We start from the raw sequence: 13,326 nt of genomic DNA, 5'->3' as shown, positions 1-13,326 counted from the left end.
CTTCCATCTTTATCAGTTAGAGGCTTCATAGATAGACAATAGAGTTTCAGAAGTGTCTTCATTTATTTTGTTAAATGTTTTGAAGACTAAAGTTGCCTTTTATGGCGAGTTGTATATATATTCTATTATACAGAGTTTTCTTTTGAGTTAAAGATTTGTAAAGTTGAGTTTATAAACTCTTATTCAGTTTTAAGCTCTTGTATGCTTAAGTTAGTATTTCGCTTGGAGTCAGCCAGGATGAGGGTTCGCTTGGGGACCAGCAATGGTCTTCGAGTGCCGGCCACGTCCAGGGTGTAGGCTCGGGGCGTGACATTAGGTCCATGCACGTCAATGGTCTCTGCAACTGAAAAAGCAAATTCTATAAAATTTACATATCTAAAAAGGTTTTCAGTAACCACGTTTGCAAATCTTTTTCTATGGTTGACACTCTTTTTTTCCTACCTGCTGTAATGCTATATGATTGTTATTGTATAGGTGCATCATCATTATCATATTGATTAATTTCTTGCACATCCTCCACTTTTGAACTATTGGGCCGAGCTAGTAGAGATTCAACTTCTAGCTGAATACGATAACTAACACCGTGATCTGTTTCTGTTATTGCCTTTTCCTTCTAACTGTCTATTGAGACATATTAATTGAATGTCACATCCCTGCTAATAATTAACCCCGGAGTATTTTCTTCTGTGCACTAAAATCTGTAACCTTTCACTCCAGTTGCATACCCTAGACATATACACTTCTTTGAACTCGGCTCAAGTTTTCCATCCCTTACATGAGCATAAGCAGGACACCCAAATATTCTTAAATTTGAATAATCAGTAGGCCAACCGGACCTAACTTCAAAGGGAGTTTTAAACTCAAAGGTTGTAGAGGGAGATCTATTGACCAAATAACAAGTTGTATTGATGACTTCATCCCAAAAATCCTTGATAACACATAAAAGCACACTTCATGCTCTATCACAAAGTATTATGTTCATATGTACTGCAACACCATTTTGTTGTGGTTTTCCAACAAAAGTGTGGTGTCTCACTATGCCTTCTCTATTGCAGAAGTTATTGAACTCTAAGTTGCAAAATTCCAACCTATTGCCATTTCGAAGACATATAACTTTTCTTTTGATTTTCCTCTCAACCATCGTCTTCCATTTAACAAATGTTGAAAATGCCTCATCTTTTGTTTTCAAGAAATACACCCATACCATTCTTGAGTAATCGTCAATCAAAGTCATAAAGTACCTTGCACCACTTTTGGAGGGAATTATGTTTGGACCCCACAAGTCCGAATGTATATAATCTAACTTGTATTTTGTCTTGTGTAAAGCCTTCTTGCTGAACTTCACCCTTATTTGCTTACCAAACACACAATGCTCATAAAAATTTAAAGCTTGATTTATGTAATCATCCAACAAATTTTGCTTGTTCAACAAAGACAATCCCTTGTCACTCATATGTCCAAGTCGCAAGTGACAGAATTGAGATTGATTCAGATCACTCTTCCCAGAAGCTAAAATTGCTTCCCCTTCAACTTTACTGGCTTGTAGATAACACAGTCCAGAATGAAGCTTACCCTTCATGAGTACCATGGAGCCTTTACATACTATAAGTGCTCCATTCTCTGAGTGAAACTTATACCCTTGATCATCCAATATTGAAAGAGAAATGAAATTCCTCTTCATTAAAGGAAAATGCCAAAATTCAATATTCCAATAATGCCATCGAACATTCTCAAGTTGATGTTACCAATCCCCTCTTCCTCTAATGAATTATCATCACCAAGGTGTCAGCACCACTCATCTGTACGTAAGTTGCAAACTAATTCTTGTATGGGCACATGTGAAAAGTTGCACCAGAATTAAGAACCCAAGAATTTTGCCTATGATCAGAACTCACAACAAAAACTTCCCCTACAAAATCAATGTCATCATAATTATTACCATTGTCAACAATATTTGTTGAGTAGTCAAATATTTGTTGAGTAATCAACTTTTGCTTCCCCGTTTTCTCCTTTAGTCTAGGAAAGTCTCTTTTTTAATGACCCTGCTCCCCGCACTCATAGTAGTTCTGCTTTCTGTCTCTAGACTTCGATCTGGAGTAAACCTTTTTCTATTAAAATTTGTATGTTGTGTTCTTTACAATCAGTTCTGCTATCTGGAAAGTTCTTCCTCAACTCCTTAGATTTTAGTGCATTACTAACATCATCAACTAAGATAATGTCTTTCCCATATAGCAATGTATCAAAAAAAGTATCATAAGACGGTGGTAAAGAACATAACACGATAAAGTTCTGATCCTCACTTTCAAGTTTGATATCTACATTCTTCAAGTCCATTATAATTGAATTAAGCTCATCAAGGTGAGTTTTGACCCATGTACCTTCATTCATACGGAGATTGTATAACCTTTTTTTCAAGTAGAGGTGGTTTGTCAGTGATTATTTAGAGTACAGAACTTCTAACTTCTTCCATGTCGTTGCTGCAGATTTTTCTTTAGCAATTTCCTTAAGAACACTACTTTTAACGCTCACGAATATCGCACTCAAAGCCTTTTCCTTCACGTCTACCTGTTTTGTTTCTTTCAACACTTTTGGAAAATCCTCCTCAAATGTCTTTCACATTCCTTGTAACACCAAAGGCGATCTCATTCTAATCTTCCATAGACTGAAACTAGACNCCCCCCCCCACCAATCAAATTTCTCTATTTCATACTTTATTGAAGATGATGGAGACACCTTAACCCTTGATTATGTCTAGAAACCTTAACCAAGCTTCAATACCAATTGTTGCAGAAATATCATGGATTAACTAACACACAATCACAAACAATGAAAAAATAGAGAAGAAGAATAACACAAGGATTTAATGAGGTTCCGCTAGGCCTACTCCTCCCCACAGAAGCAGAGAGAGTTTTTCACTACGAAAGAAAAAAAGAAGAAGCTTACAATACTTGGGAATCTCTTAGGACTACATTGTGTACCATGTACCATATCATAGAATCCCCAACTATATCCCTTATATGTATATATATATATATATCCCAAGTAGCGCCAAACCTATAAGGATAAGGTTTTTTCAATCCTATAAGAATAATATTTTCCTTTTCCAAATCTATTAGGACAAAGGGTCTTCTATACCAATAGGAATTATAGTTTCCTAAAATACACAAGGGAATAATTCAAGACATAATTAACATCTATATTTTTGGTGTAAAGACATAGGATTAGAGGATTCAGATCAACTTTTATAGTTCCTAGGATCCTTGTAAGTATTAGAGAAAACGATCAAAATGGTTCTTCATGTATAGGGGTTGAATTATTTTAGTCCTTAATATATACCATTTGATTGAAATAGTCCTTAATATGTGTAAAATGAGTATCGTTTTGATCCTGAGCCTTAAATTTGATTATTCTCGATTAAAAACTATCATCCCTCCCCAAACTTATCTCTCTCTTCTCCCAGTACTAGTATGCTCTGCATCCCTTTCCATTTCTCTCTTTAGCTGAATCCTCTTCCTAAATTATTATTTTTTCATTATTTCATTTTTTAACTTTCTTCTCTTTTGTGTTAATTAATCCCAAATATTGATAAATTTTACATTCATATTAGTTTTTTGCTATTTTTTCACTGTCAACTCTTCATCTTCTTTTAGAAAAAATTGATGGTACTTAATTATTTGAGTTGTTTGTTCAATTTTCTGTTAATGATATGAATGACTATATTTTAGTTGAATTCAAAAAAAAAATTTAGAAAGAGTTATTCCTTTGAGGACGATACACAAAATAAATTTGAAATATAATGTTACAGAGCAGTAGCATATCCATGCTTATGGATGATATACACAGATAAAAAATTCTCTATTATTTTATTACTATAAATTTATAATCTCTTTTGGGTGAATTGAATGATTTTTGGATTGGATTAGCTAGTGGGTTAATTTAACGAAAAATGAAATCAATAGGTGTGCTTTTTCTTTTTGCCCCTTCACTGAGTCTGGTGTATTTTCCAGTTGTCCCAAAAGCAAGAAATTACTTAAACAAAGAAGAAGAAAAAATTAGGTTGCAAAAGTTATGTGTGAGCTTGAATAGGCATCAATATATATGCGATGGACTAAGATCCTCTTATTCAGAAAGAATATGCAGTAAAGAACCAGAGAGGAGTGGGCAAGGAGAGAAGAGAGATGAGTTTGGGGGGAGACGTTAGTTTTTTACGGAGAATAGTTAATTTTAAGGACCATTTTGATCATTTTCTCTAAGTATTACACTTTTTGTTCTTTTCTGACTTTCTAAAAGGTCCCCAACACATCGTTAATGTTGAAGTATACATTGTTACCAATTCTAAAAAATATTACCAAACTCAAAGACAAAAAACTACAAGGATAATACAACGACTAATAATATAGAGGAATAAGTAAGGAAACACTTAACTATCTAACTTACCTTCTACCCAAATTTGTGACCTCCATAACCCCTATCTAAGGTCATGTCCTCGGTAAGATTAAGTTGTGACAAATCATGTCTAATCACATCTCCCTAATGTTTCATTCACCTACCCCTACTCGATCTCTTGAAACCATTCATAGCCAACCTCTCACACTTCTGCACTAAATCATATGTGCATCTTCTCTGTATGTGTCTGAACCATCACAACCTCGTATAATGACCCTGCAGGTCATTTTTTAAAACTTTTTGTCACGACCCAGGGGTACCCCCTAGATGTAACATGGCGTATAAAACCCTGAAGGACTCCATACAAGCCACTTATCATATCATAACATAAAGTAATAAAACAATAAAGAGCAAAACAACATTTAAGTCCAAAAGAGTTTTATAAGAAAAGCGGAAGTCTAACTGATGTCTCAACAGTCATATATTACAATCGAATGAGAGTGGGGCTAGCCCATATATCATATTCAAAAAAGAAAATACGAAAGAGAAACTAGAATAAGGAAAGTCCGTCCTCGAACCATGAGGACTCACCAAGCTTGGAAAGAATCAAAGTCCAAGCTCTAGCCACTAAAATAGGAACCCTGCCTGACGGACCCTACATTTGAGAAAAATGTAGGCAAAAGTATACATTAGTACAAAAATGCATCAAGTATGATAGCTATGCATAAAAACATTTAAAACATGCTAAGAAGGACATTTCATTTCATGACATGCAATTGACCAATTAAAACATGATATAAGAGGGTTAGAAAACATAAGTCATAACATCATGGTCAATGCAAGCTAAATCAGTTTTTAAGCCTTTGAACACATATGAGATACTTCTTTAAGTAACCTTAGTTCATTAATCATCTTGTTGTGGGAAAATTAGCCTTAACCGACATAGAGACCATGTGAGCTAAAACATGACCACCAGGTGTCTCCACACCGAGAAGGGTTGTTCTACTTGCCTAAGGTAGAACCATGAACTTCTAGCTTAAATGGATTCACTAGCTATCATCCTATGAGGGCACATAGTTTATGGGATAAGGAGATTGTTACTAGAAACCCGGCCTCTACTAACGGGAGAGCTTCCATCTCATGAGACTTCTTCTAGAAACCCAGCCTCTACTAACGGAGAGCTTCAATATCAATGTCAATATCCACACGGTGCTATGCATAATTCCCATGGAATATTATTTTCTTACTTATTCTCATTATCCATAGAAAGACATGTCATCTTGTCAATTCAAGCTAGTTAATTAGGATAGCTCTTATCCGTTGATTCGATTAGGTGAGAATAGCCTTTCAACCTAAGAATCCTTTCTATGTGAGAAAACCTTTCACATCATGGTTGCAAGTGTTTTATGAGAGTAACCTTTCAACAACAACAACAACAACATTGGCACTTCACTCTCAAAGCACCCTTACAACATTTACATAGTTTCCATAAGATCATGCATAAACTCATACTATGCCCTTTAAAGTTTCAAAGTTTGTTTTTAATCACCAAATCTAAAATTCAAACATTAGATAGGGATTCTTATCATAAATTCATGTAATCCTATTACTTCATGCTTTAGATCATAAAACTCCTCTTTCATAATCAACAACCCACATTATGAGATCACAATTTGGAAAACATAGGGGTTTGCATGGGTTCAAAGGTGAAACATCATAAAAGCATTCTAAATCATCAATTCATGCATATTTAAACATAATCAAATCATTAAGATCAATAATCAAAAGAACCCATGGTGATTGAAGAAAACCCTAGCTAATTGGGGAATTCTACCATTTGAAATAGGGGAATTTGGGGACTTTATGAATGAAAGAGATTCATGGATGAAAACTACCATACCTCAAGTCCAATTGGTTATCTTCAATGGATAATTTGGATCCTTAGCTTGAAACCCTAGGTGAAATCTTCTTCTTCAAGTTCTAGAGAGAGAATATTTGGGAAGAGTTGGTTTTTCTTTTGGGAATTTGGAAGATTGACTGAAATGGGGATTTTTAGGGGTAAAAAGACTTATATAGGGGTCTAAATATAGGCAAAATGACATAGTATAGGAACTAATTAATTAGAAAAAGACCGAACTACCCCTGAGTTAACTGTCAGCTTTGACCGACCTACCAACCGAAGAACCCAGTCGACGGACCGTGGATGGACCTACGGTCCGTCCTGGTGAACCGTGGTTGATGGTCAGAGACTTTTTTCTTGACATACGATTCCTGGACCACGGGTCGTGGACCCACCTACGGTCCGTAGGTCCAACCGTGATCCATGCCTGGACAATTCCTAAGGCACCCATCCATGGACCCACCTACACTCCATGGCCCACACCAGGGGTCGTGGCTGGCCTGAGTGGATGACACCTGGGAGTTTTGAAATTTGTTAACCTTTCCTCTTTCGTATACGGGGTGTTACACTTTTGGAAAAATTATCATTTTGCCCCTCTCGATAGTTTTCCCAAGTCATGCTTTTCAGTTTATGAAGTTGGTTTTAAAATTGGATTGGAAAGTTTAGACTTTTGGAAGTTTTAGAGTTTTGGACACCTCAAGTTGTTAAAAGAGGTTTTTGACAACAATCGGAACTACGAGAATCAAAAGGGCCTTTAATTTGTTCCATCAGCTCCAGAATTCAGAATTTGGTCTAGAAGTGTAGGTTTTTTCAATTATGTAGTCCTTTTCATGGATTTGATCCCTTGAGTTGGAAGTTTAAGTATAATTAGGCCAAAAGTTGACTTTGGTCAACATTCAGAGTTTGAGCGGTAGGATTGGAATTTCGATGACACCACTGGATTCGGGGAATGATTTTAGTCGACGTGAGGTCTTGGTTGAGTTTTCAGAGGTTCCGAGGGCAGTTTAATGTTTTTGAGTAAAAGTTAGTTTATTGCGACTTAAACGGATAATGGGTCAAAGAGACTTCGTATTTGTGTTCCGACGTTCCATTGAGTCTGGAACGTCGAGTTTGGTTGGGTAGCATATATGGTTTGTGTGTGTGAAATTCCAAACGAATCCTGAGGGTTCATTAGGTGATTTTGGTGAGTCTTGGTGTTTGCTGTTATGTTGTATCTGATGCATGTTAAGTAATCTTTGCGATCGCAAGGCTCTTGGCCGCTGCCACATTGGTATGTGGTCTTGTGCTTCACGATCGCATGGAGGATATTGCAATCTCAATAGCATCTTGAGCATCGTGATCGCGTATCCTTGTGTCGCAATTGCTATGGTCAATTAATGAGTTGACCAACATTACTCATCGCAATTGTGAGGTATCGGGTCGCGATTGCGAAGGGTAAAAGTGACTTGGATAGACTCTTCTTTCCAAAATCGGGGATTCATCCTCATTTCACCATTTTTGAGCTTTGGAAGCTCGGTAAAGGCAATTCTAAAGGGGCTTTTCGAGATTCTTCAATTGGGTAACTATTTTTAACTCCCCATCTTTATTACCCACTGTTTACTTCAAGATTTTATTACCCCATCAGTAGAGGCTATTTAATTCCTAATTTTGAAGTCAAACTTTTTGAGTTTTCTCAAGAATTTGGATTTTTAAGAAAATGGTTATTTGAGCTTGGTTTCCTATTCATTACAAGTATCTAGTCAGTCCACACAAATTTATATTTTTTTTCTTCCCTTTTGGTGGATCTTTTTATTTTTGAAGTGAATTTTGTCCATGATTATACAGTCTGTGCACGTAGTCAGGGACAGAGCTTCGTTGAAAAATTACTCCATATAGATAGGGAAAATGATTTTTTTTGCGTATCGTAAGTTGTTGAATCTGCTTGAAATCCTGGCTCCACCCACTACTGATAGTTTACTAACCTTATGCCAATTTTTTTTCATTATTTAGATATTGGTTTTGACTCAGATACGAAAGAGAGGACTACATCTTCAGGGACAAAAATGCAGCCTTTACTGTCTGATTCTCCTTTCGGAGCCATTACTTGTAAGGCTGGTAACCGAATCTGTAGAAGTTTAACAGCAGAAAATCCTTTGACGGGCACCAGATTTTGTGATCTCTGTTGCAGTGAGCCTGGTTTTTGTGGAGACTGCTGTTGTATACTTTGCAGTAAGCTTATCACTTTGGACTATGATGGGTACAGTTACATCCGATGTGAAGCTACAGTAGTTGATGGCCACATATGTGGACATGTTTCCCATCTAGAGTGTGCTCTACGAGGTTACATGGCTGGGACAGTCGGAGGAAGCATCAATTTGGATGCAGAGTATCTCTGTCGATATTGTGATTCAAGGACGGATTTGGCTCCACATGCTTTGAAGCTTTTAAACATTTGCACATCTGTTGCTTCTTATGCTGACATCGAAAAGATTTTGAATGTTGGCATTTGTATTTTGCGTGGCTCACAAAAAAGTAGTGCAAAAGAGTTGTTGCATCGTATTGAATCAATCAATGCAAAGGTATAGCTAATTGATTAATGGTACTTTGTTTCCTATGATGCTATCTTTTTTCCAGTTTTGAGGTTTACAGTTACTAGAATGACCAATTTGATAATCATATCAGCTTATGAAAGGAGTCAGCATTCAAGATGCATTCAAAAAGGAAATCTGTGTGGATAGCACTGGTAACTTCTCTGCCTTGTCATAGTCGTGTTTGTGTTGACCTATCACTTTGACTTGAATATCTGTATTTGAGCAAGATATTTATGTGCAAATGTGTTTATTTTGTTTTAAGTATTGTCTATTTCATGATACAAATATATACATCTGCGCATTGTAAGTTTTGTCTATTTCAGTGCTTCCTGTTGTCAACAAATACCAAAAACACTTGGTGCAAACTAAACTGCAATATGACCAGAAAATAAAATTGGAGAGCCTTGGAAAGAGTATGAAAGAGGAATTATTTATTGCACAACCAGTGCATCAGTTAAATGCTATCCAACTGCTCCTTGGTCCTAACTAGATGAAGGAAATGAATAGCTTCCTTATTAAGAGTTTGGAACTTTGGTATAATCAGCATAAAGACAAAGGAATGGATCACTCAAGGATCTCTTGTAGGGTGCTGTTTTGGTCAATTGCAGCAATAACATCCCCTGGCATAAAGAGTTCTGCCCAGCCCCTACAGCATAGAATTGAATGTCACATCCATGATCTGTCTCACCATATTAGTATGTGAAACCACAGAGGATGGTGTGGGGTGAGGAGGTGAATCGAAATTATTTTCGAATGTTAGTCAAGTTATCATTGGTCGACTGTTGATTTCTTCAAGTCGACTACCCTAGAGTTTAGACAATTAGATAAAACAACATATTATATAAGGCATAAAGAGATAAAAGACACAGTTGACACAAATTTTTATACTAGTTCAGATCACCAATGTGGTGCCTAATCCAGTCCCTTCGGGTTACAAGGTTTCCTTAGAGTTTGATTGTTTATGGTTAGACAGATTGCCTGTTGTGGACTCCTTGACCTGAAATATTCCAATTTACTTGTTGGCCACATCCTATAGTCTTATAGTTTTCTAATCTCTCCGTTTCTTTTCTTTTCACTAGTAAACTATATTGAATACACTGATAAACGAGTGTCTAGGGTTTTTGCCCAAGGGAAGTTGCACAACCTTCTTTTTATAAAACAGAAAAGTAGTCGAAAGATAATCTTATTCATTCCGTTCCCAAACTTTAAATACGACAGATTAAGAACAACCTACAGCTAAACTTAAGGAAACCAACTACTACCTGAACTCCTAAACAATAGGGGGAGTCTTATATTGATACTCTAAAATAGTATTAATTACGGTAACTAATAATTACAGTAACTAATGCTTAATACACCCGCTCAAGTTAGGCATAGTGCAACAATGTCTAACTTGCAACAACACTGTTCAAAGGCTAGTTTTGGCAAGGGCTTGGTAAATCATAAATGTATCGGCAAGTTGATCACAAGCGTGAGTGTGTGTGTGACAAGAACCTGGTGTGCTTGAACTTGGTTCCTAACATAACAGAAGTCCACAGCAATATGTTTCATACAGCTATGAAACACTAGATTATGACAGAGATAAGTGACGCCAACATTGTCACAAAAGATTGTGGGTGTATTTGGAATGGTGATACGCAATTCATTGAGCATGTTGCGCACCCATATGAGTTTGACAAGCGCATTTGCAACTGATTTGTACTTTGCTTCAGGATGAGCGAGCTACAGCTTGTTGGTTTATTGATGTTAGATTGTCTTGACAAAACTTGGCGATAGAAATCGTGTATTTTTTTATTGATGGAGGACAAAGACTGTTAGAAAGCCTAAAAGCAGAATTAGATGCTTGTATAAGAGATGAACCAGTATGAGTAATAGGAATGGTTTTACAGTCACCCATGGATATGCCCTCATTGCCTGTATACTCTTCAAGATTGTGCGGATCAGTGGTGACATGATGAGTCGCACCAGAATCCAAAACCCAAGACCAGAAGCAAAGTTGGCCTTAGCTTCAAATGGCTGTGCGATTCGGAATAACATACATCTGCAGTGTGACCTAATTTTTGGCACAATTGGCAGCAGACAGATGGTCTCGTATTCGACATCCAGTTTTGCTGACTGTTGTTGCTGGACTGTTGAGTTACAGGTGGTTTCCATTGTTGATTGTTGAAGTGACGATTGTTCCTATTAGACTGAGGTGGCATGTTCATCTTCTGTGTGACAGCAGCTGTGATTATGGAAGATGACTTCTCAAGATCCTGGTGCATAAGAAAAAGCTCATAATATGTGAGCTTGTGAAACAACTCTTCAAAACTCAAGGAAGAATCCCTTGATCTTATGGAAGCCGAGATTTCACGGTACTCAGGGCCAGTCCGCTTAAAATCTTAACAATAAGTTCATCATCTGTTACTGGTGATCCAACAACTTTGAGCGCATCAGAGAGAGCGCGAACCTCTTGTAAGTATTCCGTAACGGATTTTAGAAGCTTTCTTAAGATTTTGCAATTGGTCTCGCAAGCTAAAAATGCGAGTGTAGCTCTTATTTGCGTAGGCCATGTGAAGAAGTTCCTAGGCTTTCTGAGCGGATGGAGCCGTGGCAATAGTTGGCGCAATGGTAGGATCAACAGATGTCGTCATGGCTTATTGAATCAGTTGGTCCTGAGAGAACCAGAGTTGATACCAAAAATTAGGCAGTAGAATGTTATCGTGGATAAGATTCATTGGTGGTGCCGGTTTTGATCCGTCAAGATGTCCCATAAGTTGATGGCTATTGAGTAGCATCACAAGTTGGGCTTTCCAAGTTGAGAAATTGAGGTTACCTTGCAATTTGATAGGTAACTGAGATGCAGGATTAAATTGTAACACATGAACGATAGAGGGAGCGGCAGAAGCACTGCTGTTGGAAGCAGTAACATCACCAGAAGTGACAACCGAATGGATTGTTTCGCCAGCCATAGATGGGAAAAAAAATAATCTGACTCGTGAGAGGTTATGATGGCTCGGATACCATATAAAATCAGATAAAGAAAGTAGTCAAAAGATAATCATATTCATTCAGTACCCAAACTTTAAATACGACAGTAAGAACAACCTACAGCTAAACTTAAGTAAACTAACTACTACCTGAACTCCTAAACAATAAGGGGAATCTTCTATTGATACTCTAAAACAGTTTTAGTTACCGTAACTAATAATTACAATAACTAATGCTTAATACTTCTGTGATGATGATCTGCTTTTATATTGCTTGGCTGCTTCTTTACCGTTGCTTGGACAGAATTGAATTGATATCAATTCGTTGATCTTCAATTAATCTCTGATCTGGAATGTCACTAAGATTGATCAGAGAAGAAGAAAAGTTGTGCAATCTTCTTATCTGGTTTTCAGTGTTTTGCTCTTAAGGTAACCCAAGGGATTTTCTCCTTCAATCAAGGTATTCAAATTTGTCCCAGTGTCCTGTTCTTTCTTGTGGTTAGTGTGTGCTCTTTTTCCTTCATTCAAATCTATCTTAGACAAGTCATTCTTCCTTGATTCATGCCTTCTTTTCACAGATTTTGGATGTCTCTTTTTGTTGGCGCAGATCATTTAGGATTAGTGTCATCATTAAAACATATGTTAAAATATAAGTTAATGAAGCTAACAATACGTGTTATTGGTTCTCTGCCTTTATAATACTGCTCAGATTTACTGCAGCCTATCTGTTAAGCTGATATATCCAAATAGATATTGTTGTTATTGTTCTTGTGATTCTTATTGCTGGGCTTGATGTGTAACCATTTTTTCTAAGGATGATGTCTATATGTTGTCTTTCATATTTCTGGAATTCTGGTTCAGTGCTCAATAAATCTTGTGGCAGGAACATACACTACTCTATTTCTAATGTCATGTAAAATTCTTTTAATCCTTCAAATTTTGGACAATGGTTTTCATGAAGTTAATTTCTGAATTATTACAGCTAACTCTGGTACCTCGCAAGATCAAAATCTCAGTCAGAATCAAAAGACACTGGATGATACCAATCTCCCTAAACTCTGATTGCAAAGTTACTCAATGTTGATGGGAAGTAACAAGTACACAGTGGAATGATGCAAGCTAGTTTGGACAGCATCATCATAAAAATGATTTGATACATTGCTACTCGTACATTTATACATCATCACCATGTGCTCGAACAGAAAGAGCCCAAGTTTATTCATTATGTGGATGAATTATATACCTTGTTTAAGTAAACATACATATTTATATGTTACAATTGGCAAGGACTTGTTGTTTTGCGTGTACTATTTCAAACAACTTCAAACAAATGGTGTTCAAAGTTAGTCTCGAGAAAGTGTAACTTTATACAATGTTTGAAGTTTTATATGGCTGAACTTTAGATATATCATGATTGAAGTTTCGTCATTTTTGTTTGAAAAAACATACTCTGATGTGCTAGTAATTTGTGTAATTGATACATCAAATGTGAAAAAGTTAA

At 36.6% G+C, this 13,326-nt stretch overlaps 1 protein-coding gene across 1 annotated transcript in view; it reads left to right on the top strand.

Annotated features, from left to right (window-relative positions):
• Positions 1 to 9,346, top strand: part of LOC125873559 (uncharacterized) — a 14,687-nt gene extending 5,341 nt beyond the window's left edge. The window contains exons 2-4 of the mRNA XM_049554466.1: positions 8,276 to 8,844; positions 8,948 to 9,008; positions 9,180 to 9,346. Of these exons, the coding sequence (XP_049410423.1) occupies positions 8,276 to 8,844; positions 8,948 to 9,008; positions 9,180 to 9,346 (797 nt within the window). The remainder of the gene's footprint in view (positions 1 to 8,275; positions 8,845 to 8,947; positions 9,009 to 9,179) is intronic.
• The last annotated feature ends 3,980 nt before the right edge of the window (positions 9,347 to 13,326 follow it).

Source organism: Solanum stenotomum, chromosome 8 (assembly GCF_019186545.1).
Source record: "Solanum stenotomum isolate F172 chromosome 8, ASM1918654v1, whole genome shotgun sequence".
Taxonomy (NCBI): domain Eukaryota; kingdom Viridiplantae; phylum Streptophyta; class Magnoliopsida; order Solanales; family Solanaceae; genus Solanum; species Solanum stenotomum.
Note: the sequence above shows the minus strand (reverse complement) of the source record. Positions and strands in the feature narration are given on the sequence as shown.